Genomic DNA, 16620 nt, shown 5'->3' with positions numbered 1-16620 from the left:
GGGGTATTGTAAGACCAGCAATTGTGTATAACTTCATGCTACAATATAGACAGGTACCAGCTACCGTCAAAGCTCCAGATCAACTCCTTTCCTCCTCCGTGACCTTTGCGAAATCAGGAGCTTGGAACAGCTGCAGGCATGGCTTTCGTATTCGATCTGCCAACTGCATATGCTGAACAAGAAACATGTCAGCCAAGTCAGTATAGTAAAAGAGCTTGCCCGTAAGACTCAGAGTACTGATATGTGCCCACGTCTCCATGTATACCATCTTCATTCGGTTGGAGGGAGCAATGAATAGTAGCTTCAATATGTAAGCCACAAGACACATAATGAAGCCAGTCCCTGGTCCGTTGGTGACGATCACATGAGGATAGCGGTATCCTGATCCGTAAGTATTCCTGGGTCGACTTTTGGGTTCCTTCGCAAGCGCATTGACGATTGACAGTGCACTGATAATGGATGTGTACCATGCGGTCCACAATGGTTGATGAACTCTTCTTGCGCGGGCGACACGGACCACGTCCCATGTCCCGGTTGCTTGTCCGCCAGCGGTGTCTCTAATGAGAGTCTCGAGCCTCGCCACAATATGAGGCGAGTGTGTATCGCCGGATGTAATGATATATCGTCTATGCAGATTCTTGTGGCCCCGGAAACTGCGTTTAACAAACTCAAAGATCTCGCCAGTGTGGCCGCCCGATCCTAAGATGTATGTGTGATACACAGCGGGTAGCTCGCCGGTACTGGGACTGGCAGAGCTACTAATGGTAGAATCCCACAGAGAGCCGCGGTCACGTGCCTTTTTGCGAGATAGCCACACATGACGCGTCTGTCATTTTTTTAGTTTGACAACGATCATACCTGCGACAAACGGATTGAGTTGGCTTACCAAAACAACAGAGACGCCGATGGTAATCAGAGAAGCAGTTGTAGACGGCGGTACATAAAATAATGCCAGAATGAAGCCCACGGCGGCCAGCAGTGCGGTTCCAAGCAGAGCTGGGAGGTATTGACGGTAGTCGTCGTCTTGAAGTGCATCCGTGATATTCAAGTCTGCCTCCGTCAAGGACGGTGACTTCTGGTCTTTGAATCCCACCTTTTCTTAGTGCATCTCCTTCTTCACACGCTGATACTTTTTTTTGGGATCGAGTGGCTTGAAATCATTGTGATTTATTGTCGACCTGGCATGATATCTGAGATTATGGTAGTCTGCTTACCTTGGTACCTATCTTTCGGCTCGGTTACTCTCTGTGGCTGGTTCTCGGTGGTCATACTTGCATGGTGTTATATCGCGAGGCAGTTGATCTCAATCAGATTGATTGTTCAAGGCTTGCGCCAACCTCTGTACTGGTAAGCGCAATGACGGTTATTCTTTTGCCTTGTCTAGGAACCGAGAGATATTAAGATGGAGACAAAGTTTGGATTATGATTGACAAAATAAAAGAATGCATGGACGTACAACCTCGATGAATTTCAGGCACCTACCTAAGCTAACACTCCCCACCTAATGATTTTCCAGGTATTTAGCTTAATGTTGTTCACCTAGTTCCAGAGACAATGCGCACATTGCCATATATTCCACAACAAGATGATTTCCGACCTTCAAATAGGCTCAAAGGTATCCACAGCAATTGCATAGTACCTTTGTATACGATAAATCACAACATGAATGGCCAGACATCCGATCCCGGTCCCTCAGGACGGGTGCAAGAAACCCCGACCCCGAAAGTCTGACCAATCAGAAACATGTGATGACTCGCCCCACCAACTGAACGCCCAGCGACCCATGAAAGCCGGGCGGCTGGCTCCGGCTGATGCAATGATGCCACCAATTCCGACCGTTGGCGACACTCCCTCAACGGACGGCGCAAAACGACAACAACGTGCAAGGGGAGGGAAACGACGACGGACGAACACACCGGCAAGGCGTCCTACTGAAATTTCAGGTGGACAGGTTGGTTTCTGGACTATTGCCATCTCTCGGGTGTTCAGAGTGCAATAGACTCCAAACTGGCTTTTTGGTTCTACTTCAACCCTCGCTGGACAGTAAAATCGGACTGGCCACTACCAAATTCGCCACGATTGCCTGCCCGGGTTCATCCTGTCATTCTTTACCACCATCTTTTCTTTTCCTTTTCTTCTTGCTCTTCAAATCTTCTACTTCATTCAGTTCCATATCATTTATACTTTTCCATTGTATTACCGCCGTCCTTTGTGCATCACAGCATTAGGCCACCCTATCTCAGCGAGGTGGTTGAGTCGCGATGGCTCCCCACGCGTCGGCCCTGCCAGTAAGAATCGTCATCCATTGCACTGATACTTTGGATGGTATTTGGAACAAAGTCGTAAACTAACCATATTCTTGACTCCAGAATATGGCAGCGGCCGCATCCATCGCCGGCAGTTTAGCCACAAGACGAGCAGTCTTTCTCCCCAGCAGTGCCTCCCGAATCATCCGAAGCACGACATCAGAAAGCTTAATAGCAAACTCGATAATACGCACATACTCGGCACTGCAAAGTCCAAGCCGGTTTATCCGCAATGCTCCTCTCGGCGCGTCCACAGGCCGTCACCTCCAGGCCGCCTCCGGGTCAAATCTACAATTCCCGCACCAGAGGCTATTTATGAGCGGATTATCTAGGACTTTGCTTGCGCAACGCGAAGAAACGGCGAACCGGAATCCCTCCAGTGCCTCTGCTCAGAATGCCTTCTACCAGACGTTGCTTAAAGCAAACATGCCTGCAATCATTGTGGAGCGCCACCAATCTGGTCTCTTTGCGAGTAACGATGCCACGCGCGAGGTGTACAACCGCGCCCGTGCCATGCTTGAAGGAAGCCAAGGGGCCTCAAACTTGGTGGCCGCCAATGGAGAGTTTGTCGAGGACGCAAGCAGGCTCAGAGCGGTGGGGCAAGCGGTAGCTGCGAGATCCATGGGAGGCAACATTTCGTCCGCAAGAGACACTGCAAATGGGCCTATTAGAGTTGTGGTCGACGAATCTCGGGGGTCGCAGATTTTCCGTTGGGTTAAATTTGTGGCCTACTTCGCGTTCGTTGCCTACGTTTCCATGGTTGTTTTGGGCATCGTCTTCGACATGTTTACGTCAGTCAACAAGAAGATGTCGTCGCATAAGCACATGGAGGTCAAGGCAGACAAGCAAAAGACGCGATTCAAGGACGTCCACGGCTGTGAAGAGGCCAAGGAGGAACTCCAGGATCTCGTTGAGTTTCTGAAGAACCCAGACAAGTTCTCGTCCCTGGGTGGCAAACTCCCCAAGGGTGTACTCCTCGTCGGCCCTCCTGGAACTGGTAAAACATTGCTGGCCAGGGCCGTCGCAGGCGAGGCTGGTGTTCCGTTCTTTTACATGTCTGGTAGTGAGTTCGAAGAGGTCTTTGTGGGTGTTGGTGCCCGCAGAGTGCGCGACCTTTTCACCGCTGCCAAAAGCGCATCCCCAGCCATCGTATTTATCGATGAGCTCGATGCCATCGGTGGCAAGCGTAATGCGAAGGATCCCAGCTATGCCAAGCAGACCCTGAACCAGCTTCTAACGGAGCTTGACGGCTTCGAGCAGGACAGCGGTGTTATTGTTATTGCTGCTACCAACTTCCCCCGTTCTTTGGATAAAGCTCTCACGCGTCCCGGCCGCTTCGATCGCCACGTGCAGGTTGACCTACCCGACATCAGAGGTCGAATCGCAATCCTTAAACATCACGCGACCAAGATCAAGGCTGACGACAACATCGATTACGAGGCTATTGCTAGGAGCACTCCTGGCTTGTCTGGCGCCGAGCTTGAGAGCATTGTCAATCAGGCAGCCATCCACGCCAGCAAGACACGGAAGACCATAGTCTCGACCAAGGATTTCGATTGGGCCAAGGACAAGGTCATCATGGGCGCCGAGAGGAGGAGCATGGTCATCAGCCCGAAGGAGAAGGAAATGACTGCCTACCATGAGGCTGGCCATGCCCTCATCACTCTGTACACTCAAGACTCGCCCAACAAGCTGTACAAAGTCACGATTCTCCCCCGCGGCCCTTCCCTTGGTCATACCGCTTACCTCCCCGAGATGGACAAGTATTCCTTCACTGTCAAAGATTACAAGGCTCAGATAGATAGTCTCCTCGGCGGAAAGATTGCTGAGCAACTTGCCTTTGGTGATGACATGGTCACCAGCGGAGTCTCCAACGTAAGCTGAATAGTTCCGGCATACTGAATTCTACGCAGAAAACGGCATGGCTAACGATTATGCGCACAAATTAGGATCTCGAACGCGCCACGGACCTTGCATACAGGATGGTATCCCGCTGGGGTATGTCAGAGAAGCTCGGGCCGATGGAGTACGGGCGCACGTTTGAGAACCTTAGCAGCTCGACCAAGGCAGTTATAGAGGCAGAGGTAAAGACGATACTCGAGGTTGCGCAGGAACGGGGCGCCAAGCTGCTGAAGGACAAGCGCGTCGAACTCGACAGGCTCGCCAAAGCGCTAGTTCAGTATGAGACATTGGATGTGGAAGAGGTCAAGAAGGTCATTCGTGGCGAGGACTTGGAAGGCCGCACGAAGGTGCCGGAGAACAGCATCCTGGTGGTTCCAAAACCGGATTCGGACAAGCCGTTCTCGGGCGGGTCGGGGCCGCCAGCACCTCTGCCGCCAGTCCCGGCGCCGGTTTGAGCTAATTCCCTCAATTTTGTTTGTGGAAATATCGGGATTCAGGCGTCTTTTTGGGGCACATTCAATACTTTTATATCGCTTGACTCCTCTTTGCTTCTCAATCGAATCCCAACTATAGCCTGTAGTACAACTAGGGCAGAATCAGACTTCAGGTCATAGGCGAGACTGTCTTGCGCATATAACATGCATACAGTCAAGGGATAGGTGCTGCACGAGGAGTTAGTCATCACTGTATGGTTTAGCGAAAACATTTAGCAAATTGGGATTGTCTTTGCAAAAATCTTTCTTTTGGTCTTTTTTGTGATGTCTATAGTTTCCGAACGTTGGCTGAATTGTACAATTGAGTGTAAGAGATTAGTTGCTGGCACAAGTGATATACGATTTTCAGTCCAGAACAACAAGGCATGTGTCTCAGATACAATTATTGAGGAAAATTAGCAATATACGCTTGCCGACGTGTCCCTGGAGAGATCTAGTTCCTCTTTACCTCCTATATCATCCGGCTTCTAGTTGACCCGCGTATTTTGTTAGTATCTGCCTCTAGACCAGTCTCTTCCTGGTTCATATATTGTCGATTAGATCAGGCATGCGCAGTATCCTAGATAGTAAACACACTAGGGAATATGTAATACTGTTCTATGCGCTAACCTTTGCGAACTAGGCAAGTATCGGCTTCACTACTGAGAAACACTCTTCTTTCTAAGTATCGGTGAGTTAAAGTACCATGTACATCTCATTGGGTTCCCTTGCAGGTACCCGGTACATCTTATATCAGATGTTTATATCTCCTCTTCGTTCTCCCCACCCACATGTCCTCTTTCGGTTGTTCCTCTAAGGGCAAAACGCGTATCGACTGTGAAAGGCAACCATGAACGATATAGCCTGTGGTCCGAGAGCACACGAACATGTTGCCTTGGTGCAATTTCCTTTGATCCACCAGTTAACTGACCGCAACCACTCGTGCGTGAACGCAACCGTCGAGTGGCAAACTCACGCTGGGCACTTTCACAAAGGGTGCTTTGTCGAGGCCTGCCGTGGCTCCATCCACTTCAGGGTCCTCCTTTTTGCTCTAGTCCCTTTTTTGGCGTGGTGAATGTTGTTTTGCTTTAGTTTATGGGCCGCAGGTCATCCCGCAAGCAGACGGACACATGGTCAATTTCTTTTTCTTTTTTTTTTTGTCTTCTCCCCTCTGTCGCTTTGACGTTCTTACGGCGGAGTGTCTAGACCAGTCTAGACATAGCGAGATTGTGTTTTGTACAGATCTGATCCCGCAAAGGCGAACATATGGCCAGCACATGCAGCTGGAAGGGGGCAAGGGAGGCAACACCAACACGTACATGTCTGGTTGTCTGCCTTTGCCCGCCTGGGGTAGGAATCACGGCAAGGTCCCCCGCGTTGTGCAGGTCCATGTGTTGAAACGGTTGTATACATTTCTGTCTTTTTTTTCTTGCTGTTGCTTTCGTGTGACAAATGACGGCGTCGTGCAGCAGGTTAGACTGGTTTATACGGAATACGTCGACCATGACAAAACTGTTTGTAATCATGTTATAATGCATGTCGTATCATTTTCACGGCTTGCGTTACTACGAAAAAAAGAGGCAAAAAAGAATAGAAGAAAAAAAAGTGACATGAGCCGTCCACACAGCTGTCAAGGTTAATATTTATTGCTTCCGCCTTGGGAGGGCTCGAGATGGAATCGTCTTCTTTTGGTTACCTGCATCGGAATCCTACCTCGTTGGACGCGGCTGGATTTAGCCTAAGGTTTGGTCATACTTGCCAAGAATGTGTTTTGGGTCACGCACAGGTAGTATTTTGTCTATATTTATTTTTTCTTTCCTTCTTTTTCACTTGTATTGTTTTTATAATGCACTCCTCCTGTCTGTGGTTTCGGTCTAGACTAGAATTCACCCTGCTGGGACTAGTCTCCCCCTCGAAAAGTTACGCTGTCGACGATCAGATCCCGTCTTGGCCTGTGGCTGGGGGTTATGAGATAATTGTAACTGAAGGCAGCTCAGATTGGATGGCGATGTTTTGATGTTAGTTCGTGTCACACTCTCTGGTAAATAACATCTCGCAGCTGGTTATCCCACAAACCCAAGAAAAATTACGTATCAAAACAGCAGTTTCAAACGTAGAGATACTTCCGACGGTATGTTTACAGCTGCCAGTCGTCCTTGATATCACACATCACATGCACAAATAAACAAACAACACTAGGCAATCCCCAGTCCCGCCCATCTCACATCATCTCAGATTGCAGATGATGTCCTGCCCACGCTGAAGTAATATAAAATAAAATCTCCGCGCATCCGAGTTGAGCGAGATTAATACTCCATCTCAGCAGCGCCTTGCAGCTGAGATCGCGGAGACGGGATAGGAGGAAATTCTCCTCGAGGAGGGGGGGCGTGCTGGGAAACAAAATGAGATCTGGCATCCTTTTCCGGTATTGCCCACCACATCTTTATTTTTTCTTCTTTTTTCTCTTCATTGTTACCCCTGTCGAGTCCTGCCCTATACTAGACTCTGTCCACACTACACCACATAACGACTCTCGGTTGTGGGTGGTATGGCTTACTGCCTTGATTCGGTCATGCATTCGCTTGCCGTTCCCCGCAATCTTGTTTTTTTTTTTCCTCCCTCTGTTCGGTCTCATCATCTTTCACCCTCCCGCCTTCATGCCGACTTCGAGACTCAAACTTGTCGATGGCTTCAATAAGAAAATTGGACATGGTGCATTGCATTAGCTCGACCAAACGGTTGTCCCCATCCATCCACCACATCAACAATATGGTATGTATAGTGTTGCGCTCGCTTGCCCTGTGCATATTATATCGTACATTAGTGGCAATGTTCCTTTCTGCTTCTTCCCTCCTTCACATACCTCCATCTTCGGCCCTTCTCCAAACGAGCGAGAAAAAGCAAGCGCGGGGTGCATATGTTAGTCTCGCATTTGCAAAAAGCCCACCCCCGGATGAACATACATGTCATCCGAGTGCGATGTATCCAAGATTCCTAGCGACGTGGTAGGACGAGCTGCACGAGAAGGGATCGCCGGCTCATGCCACTCTTTCTTGGTTTGCTTGTATTGTTTTCTCTGATCACATTTTCCCGCTGCCGTCTCTATGCAAGCTGCATCTTACTACATCTCGGCGGGGACAAAACGGAATAAAGCCCAGGCGAGACTGTGGGGTACAGGACGGCGAGATGCCCGATCTAATGCAATATGGAGGCCCGTTATGCCGTGTCGGGCTCCCCCGCATTTACTTGTCTTTTTTTTTTTTTCTTCACTCCGGAGCGACGAGGCAAAAAAGCTAAGCATGGCTTGCATGGGTGGTTAACCCGAGATCCAGACAAAGAGGAAGGTAGTGAGAGGTGAGCCGGCCGTAAGCGAAAAAAGATGCTAGGGTAGCCCCTACCAATCCATCCCTGATTTTTTTTTCTTTCTTTACGCTTTACGCCCGCATGCTTTTTCCCCCCAAAACACCTGCAGCGGCGGACGTATCTCGGGTTTGCTGGCCCGAACATTCCGGACGCCCGTGCCGTTACCCACCACACTCCGTGCCGGCACGGGACTCGCAACGCTCCCGGGGCCCCGTCAAGAAAAAAAAATCAAAATCAAAAGAGTCAGAACATCCGGGATTGTTCACACCCCCCCGGGAAAGTGAGCGGGGTTTTTTTTTTTTTTTTACTTCTTCAATATTTCTTGTCACTGCAAGAAACAGCCCGCACAGTGGCCAAAACACAGAATATGGACCGACCCGCTGGGTTCGTCTCTTGGGGTTTTCCCTGTGAGGCCAACTATGGACATTGTCTTGTTTCCCCGAGTAAGAAACCTGGGGGTCCCCTTTGAGCCCATACAGGTACATCAGGTAATCAATACATCCTCCACTCAAGTGCTCTTTGCGGTCCACCACTGCGCCGACATCCCACTTCCCACAGCCGCAACGCAGGCCCAGAAGAAGCAGCCCCGCTGTCATCGGAGTAAAAAGGATACTTCATTATTCAGTATTCATTATTCTTGCCTGCCGGGAGATTTGTGCAATCTTCTTTTTTGTTATGTTACGTACCACTCGCTGAGTGGGAGGAGATGTTGAACCCACCCGATCCGCAAAAGGATTCTCGGGTTCGCTTGACTCGATTCCCTCTTTTTGCTTTCCCCCCCTGGGCAACCGAGGCCGCTTCACTGCGCTCTCTCTCTCTCTTTCTCTCTTTCTCATTCCTTTCGGACAGCTTCGGGCAGTAGATGCTTGCAACTTTCCCGAGATTCGCCTACGACTCGACTTTTCCTGATTGAGTACTACCACTGTACACCAGACAATTTGTACCAGTACCGCCAAGAAAGCCAAACAAAAAGAAAAAAGAAAAAAAAAAAAAAAAGGGTAGCAAAGGAAGAAGAAGAAGGGGTCCCTCGGGAAGAACAACCAGGGGAGACATACTCCTGGTAATAATGGTCCCCTAGTTGCGGGGACCGGGCGGCTCCAAGTAACCTCGTTGAGATTGTCGCGCACCCCCCAAGATGAGCCTGATGACCCTGGATTCCTGGATTAGACGCGTTGCGCAGTTGGGCGTGGCCAAAAAGATCAAGCAAACAAAGCAATAGAAAGGAATAAAAAAAAAGAAAGAAAAAAGACCCTTGGCAGGGGGAGCGTTGGCATCGAGTCAGGTGGCGGCATAACGGCATTACAGATAGATTAAAATTACCTGCATTCTCAGCTCACACGTAGCTGCACATATGCTGGTAGTCAAGGGACTCCAAGGTATATGAGGTAGTAGCCATGCGTGGTCTTGTTGAATTTGTCTGCAATTTCTTCACAAAGGGTCCAACCAGGGAATATGACGATATGTAACGCAAGATGAAAAGCGCCAACTCCTGAAATGCCACCACTTCAAAAACTTTGGCGCGCTTGTCTAGCGCACACGGTGTCTGCACCTACATTAGACCTAAAATACTGAGTGACCAACTACTCTTTTGTGTCCTAGTTGTCTGTCTGGGGGTGCGGGAGGCAAATAAGCTTACCCATAACCCGCATGGTTATCCCATCTCGCTGAAGAATTAAAATACCCAAATACAAACTATATAGCATCGGAGTATATCCCTTTTTCCAGCATCCATCCCGATCGCGAGAATGATAATTGGAGAATCGCCCTTGTCCCCAGTCGTCGACCCTGGGGACTTTCTGTTGAACCATCTGCGCTGTATACTTTGGCCTACAGGGCCCAACCCGACTCGCGACGGACGCTGTGCTTTGGGACAGCTATCCGAGTCTTGACCTCGTCAGGGTCCCCCCTACCAACACCACGACCACATTGACTAATCCCATCGGTATCCCACGCCACCCCCGACGCAGGGAGAAACTCAAATTTATTGCACATCCAGCAGAGGAACCCGGACATGGGATCCAGCAGCAGCATGCCACCAGGACCGGTTCGTCATCAAACAACAGACAAACTTAAATTTCGCCCCATTGGGACCCAAGCCGGAACCCTGTGCCGGGCCAACCCGTGTTCTAAATCGAGTTGGAAGAAAAGGCGGACTTTTTCGACCGGAAAGTATCATCGTGGTGGCACTAACCATATCAATTTTTTGTGGATTTTCTGAGTTTCGGTCAGTAATGAAAGTTGCTACTGGGATACCGCTGCTCCGACACGCGGGCCTGGGCATTTACCAGTAAAAGTCTGAACCAGGTCCCCCGCGGCCTTCTCGGACTGGGCCATCGAAGGAGATGGAGACTAGATCTCGCGTACATTTTGCTGTCAAGTAGTACGTGCAGCAAAGGTAGCCGATGATTCGTTAGCTTGAACACGCATGCGTGCGTCTGCGGACAAACTTTAGTAGGTATAACCTACGATGCGAATGCTCGGTCACCTCATTGCCATAGATAGCAACATGAAGGTGGCGAGATTTCGCTAGTTGTGCAATCTTTTGCAGCGTGCATGTGGCGCCAAGATTTAGTCAAAAACATATCGAACAGAAGCTCCTCCGGCGAGAGGAACATCATCCCTTGACAACCAATGAACCATACCTGCATATGCCAGCGATACGTGAGTTCAGATGGATCTCGCCTCAAGAGGACAGATAAAGCTCCGAGTCACGAGACAACCCAATCACCTTGCTGTCAAAATCTACTTTGCTCATGTTCATGATTCATCAATCTCAAGCACATCGAGTGCAGAACCCTGAGGCTTTGTGGGCCGAATACAATCAGCAAGGTGCAGTACCAAGCTAGAGAGGAGCTAGATTGCCACTCGTGGCAGGAGGTCCTGGTTGACTTCGATAATTCGCACGCCATCGATTCTCCGAGAAAAGATACGGCTTCAAATCTAGATACTACAACACGACAAAAGATTAGCAAATTACCAACACACGAGAAGTAGGGATCCCCTGACGAGCCCGGCCCGTGGACGGTCCGATCAACGACAGGCACGCAAAGTTGAGAGGATCCAATCAACCCTGAAGACCAGGGAATGCTGGGGAGATGTTATCAGAGGTTTGGCGGGTCGATCCTATGAGGCAAAGTATATGCCTGTTGTGGAAGAATAGACCCAAAAGTGCTTATGGTAATTACACGAGCCCGATAGCACACGTATGTGACATTGCAGGAGTAAATCCCAAAAGTAGCGAACCCGATCTGCGTCGGCCTGCATATTGTCATTTGGAATATCAGACCATTTGATGCCCGGTCGTGCATCGGGATATACACCTAATCAACAGGGAGTATATGATAGCCGGGAGTTGTGTCAGTGCGTGAGGAGCTGCTTGCCGAGAAAGTAAGGAACTGCAAGGCACCCTTCTTAGACAAAAAAGAGCTTGTTCATTTCGGAGCTCCAAGACGTACGTCTAGCGGTTATTTTCTCCTGACTAACAACTAACGCGTCGGTTGACATGTTGAAGGATCTCCGATTCAAGTTGTTATGGTTTGGTTGATTGGTTCGAGGCACCTCCTCTAGCCGCATGTCTGATGTTGGCACGCCCTCCGATCCCTTCCGACATGCAGAGTCCGAGACACATCATTCATGATGAATATTCGGTCCGGAGCATGGATCCGAGGATCCGTCGCGACCGAATCAACAGATCTCTCCTCTGCTAACAAGGGAAGAAGGAGGTCTGACGCCTGTAAGCTCTGCACACGTGATAAAACTCCAGCACATGCATATTCGGCGAGAAACCGGTGTGCACACCAAACACTATCACCTGCAGTCGCCCATCATGCAGCAGGGCTTGAGCACTTTGGAAGATCGACGATAGTTATGATCGGATGATGATGGTATCGTCTCTTCGGGATAAAAAAAGAAAGAAAAAGGGGGTACCCAATGTCTGTGCAGGACACTCTCGTTTTTCTCGCCAAGTCGTCTCTCAAGAGATAGTTGGCGTTTAAAGAGTCAACGTAGGGGTACCTCCTGGTCCAGGGTTCAAGATGCAGTTGCAGAAATGCTGCAATCGAAACCAGACACATGTGGCCATCATACACAGTCAAGATTAGAGTAAAGGTAATAGAGACTAGGCCACTCTACCCGATGCACTTGCACCACCCTGGAGAAGAGAAGAAAAGAAAGTATGAAGATGTGCGAGAGGGATGCCAACAACGCACCTTTCGTCACTCGACATAGGAGCACCCCACAAAAAAAAAAAAAAAAAAAAAAAAAAAAAAAAAAAAAAAAAAAAGCCCATAACCATCGGATGGAATCGTACGGAAGAAGTCGAGCCCAGCCCAGAAAAGGAGGGAAGAGTCTGGACAAAATGAGGCACAACGGAAAAGTAAGGTACTAGGTTTGTTGTAAGCAACACCTAGCTGGGCATTCTGCAAGCGAAAAGTAAACATCGCCTGCCGTTCGATATTGATTTGGGCATGATCATGAGACGTGCAGGTATGTAGAAAAATAATTTTTGATAATTTGGAATGGCGTTAGCAAAGGCCCCTAATGGTATTGAATTGAGCGAGTGACTCTATCCAGGAAGATTGTTGAGGTCGAGCCACCCCTCAGCGCTCCCTTGCAGAGCTGTCACTTTCTTCTTCGGGGGTCTAGTCCTCCAGAAAATTTTTTCTCCTACTGCGAACTGCTGCAGGAGGTGATGCAGGATCGAGGGGCAATTTCCTCAACTGGAAGAAGCACCACACAAACATCCCGGCACAATCCGGACAAATCGTGCTTCTGATCACCGCAAAAATCCCCGAAGGCGTCGTCCATCGCTCAAGATCTGCACGGGAGCCTGCTGTGTGATGAGACAATCTGGTCAGGTTTCCAGGTTGCAATGGTTTGTGATGAATACAAGAAGGCTGGCTGGTTTGGCAAAAAGGCAAGATGCAGAATGATGCTATCTAGGCCTGGGGCCCACTGGGTTGTCGTGGTCTTAGCACAGTAAATAAATACATGTAGCCACTTGAAAGTTGCAGCGTCTTGCGGGGGTGGAGGTAAAGTGCCTACCTACCCAAACATTATCATTATGTGGTATAACCAAAATTTAGAGAAACAGGCTTCAGGCCATAAATCCTGTCTTTGGCTCTTACTGTATATTTCAAATTGCTTGAAAGGCCTGTAAAAGTGATATGTTCCGGAGTAGGCTCTACCGAGATCGGCTGTATAGTGCACTGTATCGACCCAACTTAATCAATCAATCACCCGCCTTTTGTTGAATATACTTTTCCGGAAGCGCTCCCCGCCCCGCCATCACGGACGCAACGCAAGGATTTTGTTCCCTGCGGCGAACTGTTTCGGGGTTTTCTTCGTACTGCACTCAAACCGATCCGCGCGTTTGATGTCTGATTCTCAGCTTGACGACCATCAAGAACATCTATAATTACAGACAAAATCTCGTACTATGGTGGTAGGGGTAAAAATCAACCCCCTTGTACAGCCGTGGGCAGCACGCGGGGCTAGAGGGTTTGTTTGTTTTATTAATATTTCCCATCAGGCTGCGAAGTACCTGTGTGCTGCGATTTTGAAATATTCCCAAAAACAGGGGATTGCTGCGTAATTACGCAAAGTTCAACTGTGCCGGGGTGTTGAGATTTTCGCCTGACACCATAGTACACCTATGAAATGAATGCCCTTATTCATCGGCCCTTGATTGCTTGCTATGTTTGTGTCTCTTGACCGAGTCGAGCATAGGTTGTTCTTAGTAAGGTGTGGCTGATTGATGGCTTTGCTACGAAACTATAGACAAGCATGTACCGGTAATATGACATACAGTAGTAGCAAGGACGCGTTTTTTTTTTTTTTTTTTTTTTTTTCTTCCCTCGCCATGTCGGTTGTCGCTCCACATCTCGGGATTACAAGATAGTTCTGTGTCTCTCTCGTTGAAAACCAAGAAAACTTGGTAATACGCCCATTCGTCGGTCGGCCTGCCACCGAGGCATCGTTGCGGTGATCACCAAGCTAGCCCCGCTTCAAGCCAACCTATATCTCTATAATCCTTGCAAATAAGATGCGAGCAGCTTCCGGTTTCTGGTCGACGTGGGGGAAGGTTTTCTTGACATGTCACTCCCCTGGCATTACCAGGGAACAGTACGCCGTCTTTACCTCTTTCGTACTCGCGTCGTTTGCTTTCTTCTTTTTTCGACCTGCCGGGGCGGGCCTTCGCAGATCTCAGTCGCGCCCATGAGGGTTGTCGCCAGGTAGCCATTCATCTGCTGAAGCCGTCATACGTGCATAAGTTAGCGTGACGAGTGAAGCGTCGGTTGATCATACTAGTCTAGACTCTGGAGAGTTGAGAAGTTGCCGAAGTATCCTGGATACCTGGTTAAAATTACCTGACTTTCGCGAAGGCTGAGTTGGAGACCCTGATGCATTTACATGTTGCAGACGTGCCTTTGAGTTTAAGTCGTATTTCACGAGTGCCTTCTCCTCAATGTTCAAATGTACCCACCCATGTCATGTTTTAGAACTGGCGATCACTGTTCTGAACATGAACAACAGAGCCTCACGCATAATTTTCGGTAGCCGGCTGTCATTCGTCAGGCGCCAAGTCAAGCACCTGGTCCGGTTGCAGTTCCACCAAACTTGCTGAGAGACCAAGTTTATATATCGAGTGACATATACACCCCATATTTTCTGTATGTTTGCCACGGGTCCAGACCCAGTTCTCCTTAATTGACTGAACCAGTCGGCACTTGGCAACTATAATGTACGACGTAGTAATATATAGGTGCTTCTTTCTTCGCCGGGGAATGGTCAGGTATCGCAATGTGACAGGACGAGTCAACACTGGGTCGCGTATTGGACCGCCCTATATCGCGGTGAATTATGTGTGATAGGTGGCTCAGAAACCTCGAAGAGATAGGTGAATGAGAAAGAAATGATTGCATGACATAAGTGTCCAGTTTTATAGGTCATTCGCACACTTGTTGAATTGGATCCCCTCTTTTTTTGATGTGACTATCGCATATTGTCTCTACGGTCAGAAATCAAAAATGACAAGATCCGAAAATTGGGAAAAGAAGTACTGTTGTCACATAAATTCTGAGACGATAATTAAACAGTAGTGCTGAGCAATGATAGTTGCTGCGGGGGGAGTTTCTTCTTCAAACGTTGACAATTGACAGGTCGAATGGAAAAGAAAAAGAAAGCCTGGCAAGTGGCAAGTAGATCGATCCACCGACATAGTCAGGGAGCACAGCTCTGTGATAAGTCTCTCTTTAATTGATGGGATCCGGGACCGGAACGCCGTTCCTGCAGCATGCATAGCAGTCGAGCCCGCTCGTTATCTCATGTATGGCGAAATGGCGTAAGTGACATGTCATAAAGCATTTGTAATGAGATCCATCCAACACTTGGAGACGATGCAAGCTTATAGGGCTCCTCAACCTTGACGTTGGGGTACAGAACCTACCTTTGCCACAGTAGCTCACCAACATCAAAGAGGCTTTCTATCCTAAACCATCTGCCACTCTAAGAAACAGTCTCTTTGCTTGTGCGCTTTGATGAGTGGAAGACGATTTTTGGGACGATTAGCGAAAATAAAAATAAAATAAAAACCGTAAAAGGAGTTGGATAAGCGAGGGCGCGCACTTGTACCTGCGTCGGAAATTTCTTTCCCTCGTTCAACCAAACGATAACATGAGCACAGAGCAGCCAACTGAGAAGCTGACATGCCCATCCAGTGTGGGGTTTTCACCTATCATCCCCCACCTGACACAAAAGGGCTGTTCGTGGAGACAACCCCCACGAATAAGGGAAATAAAAGAACTGTGGTAGAGTAAAGAGAGGTGAAATAAATAAATAAATAAATTAAAAGTATAAATAAGAAAAGGAAAGAGAAAAAGAGACAATTACCACGTACAGCGTTACACTGGGCGGAGAGGCAAGCTTATTGAATATTGTGGCAAAGAAACTGTGTCCATGATTTGAAGTAAGGGAGTCTCACCCACGTTTCTCAAAACAAATGGCGACCGGCAAAAAAAAGTTGATGTGTGCAAGGCAGGCCCAAAGTTTCGCCCGGTTTAAGCATTTTAATATATCCGTGAAAACCACTTGGTACTAAAGTTCAGGGATGCGTAATAACAAGTTATTGTATAATGTGATAGAAAAAGCATGCCCGAGACAAGGTCATTATCAGAACAACCCCTCTTTGGGGTTTCCCCTCTCTTGGTAATTTCAACCCTTTCCAAAAAAGAACGATTCCGGCTCCGGCCCAAGCTCCAGGTTCAAGGGTTTTGAAGTACCTTGCGTACCATACTTATAAGGGAGTGTGTTATAGACACGGCATCCTTGCTAGAGCTCCCTGCCCCTTGCCTCTGGGCCCAGCACCGGTAGTCCGGTCCCTGGCTCCCCGAGACTGGGGGATCCTGCCAGACTCAAGGTCCCACCTGGGTGCTCTCTCAGCTTTGCAACGGGGGTTTTTGGGGGATAGAAACGTCCCTAGTCGAGACTGGCGCGCCCCGGGGAGGTCTACCGATGGACACTTGACATGACTGACAGCACAGCCGCGGCGACTGCGCTTCTTTCAGGAGAATACTGTC

General features: G+C 48.8%; 3 protein-coding genes across 3 annotated transcripts; 1 reads left to right on the top strand and 2 right to left on the bottom strand.

Annotated features, from left to right (window-relative positions):
- Positions 1-79: 79 nt before the first annotated feature.
- PpBr36_04399 (uncharacterized protein) lies at positions 80-1269 on the bottom strand (the record flags this gene model as incomplete). The annotated part of the gene is made up of 3 exons (XM_029891559.1): positions 80-826; positions 887-1080; positions 1215-1269. The coding sequence occupies 3 exons, from the start codon at positions 1267-1269 to the stop codon at positions 80-82; spliced, it is 996 nt and encodes a 331-aa protein (XP_029749148.1).
- Positions 1270-2261: 992 nt separating this feature from the next.
- Positions 2262-4663, top strand: PpBr36_04398 (uncharacterized protein; the record flags this gene model as incomplete). The annotated part of the gene is made up of 3 exons (XM_029891558.1): positions 2262-2288; positions 2370-4181; positions 4256-4663. 3 exons carry the CDS (start codon positions 2262-2264, stop codon positions 4661-4663), a joined length of 2247 nt encoding a protein of 748 aa, XP_029749147.1.
- Positions 4664-9639: 4976 nt separating this feature from the next.
- PpBr36_04397 (uncharacterized protein) lies at positions 9640-10589 on the bottom strand (the record flags this gene model as incomplete). Its single annotated transcript, XM_029891557.1, has 3 exons — positions 9640-9708; positions 10110-10258; positions 10511-10589. Coding segments are annotated over 3 exons (297 nt in total), but the record flags the coding sequence as incomplete, so codon positions are not given.
- Positions 10590-16620: the final 6031 nt, after the last annotated feature.

This window comes from Pyricularia pennisetigena, chromosome 6 (assembly GCF_004337985.1).
Source record: "Pyricularia pennisetigena strain Br36 chromosome 6, whole genome shotgun sequence".
Classification (NCBI taxonomy): domain Eukaryota; kingdom Fungi; phylum Ascomycota; class Sordariomycetes; order Magnaporthales; family Pyriculariaceae; genus Pyricularia; species Pyricularia pennisetigena.
Note: the sequence above shows the minus strand (reverse complement) of the source record. Positions and strands in the feature narration are given on the sequence as shown.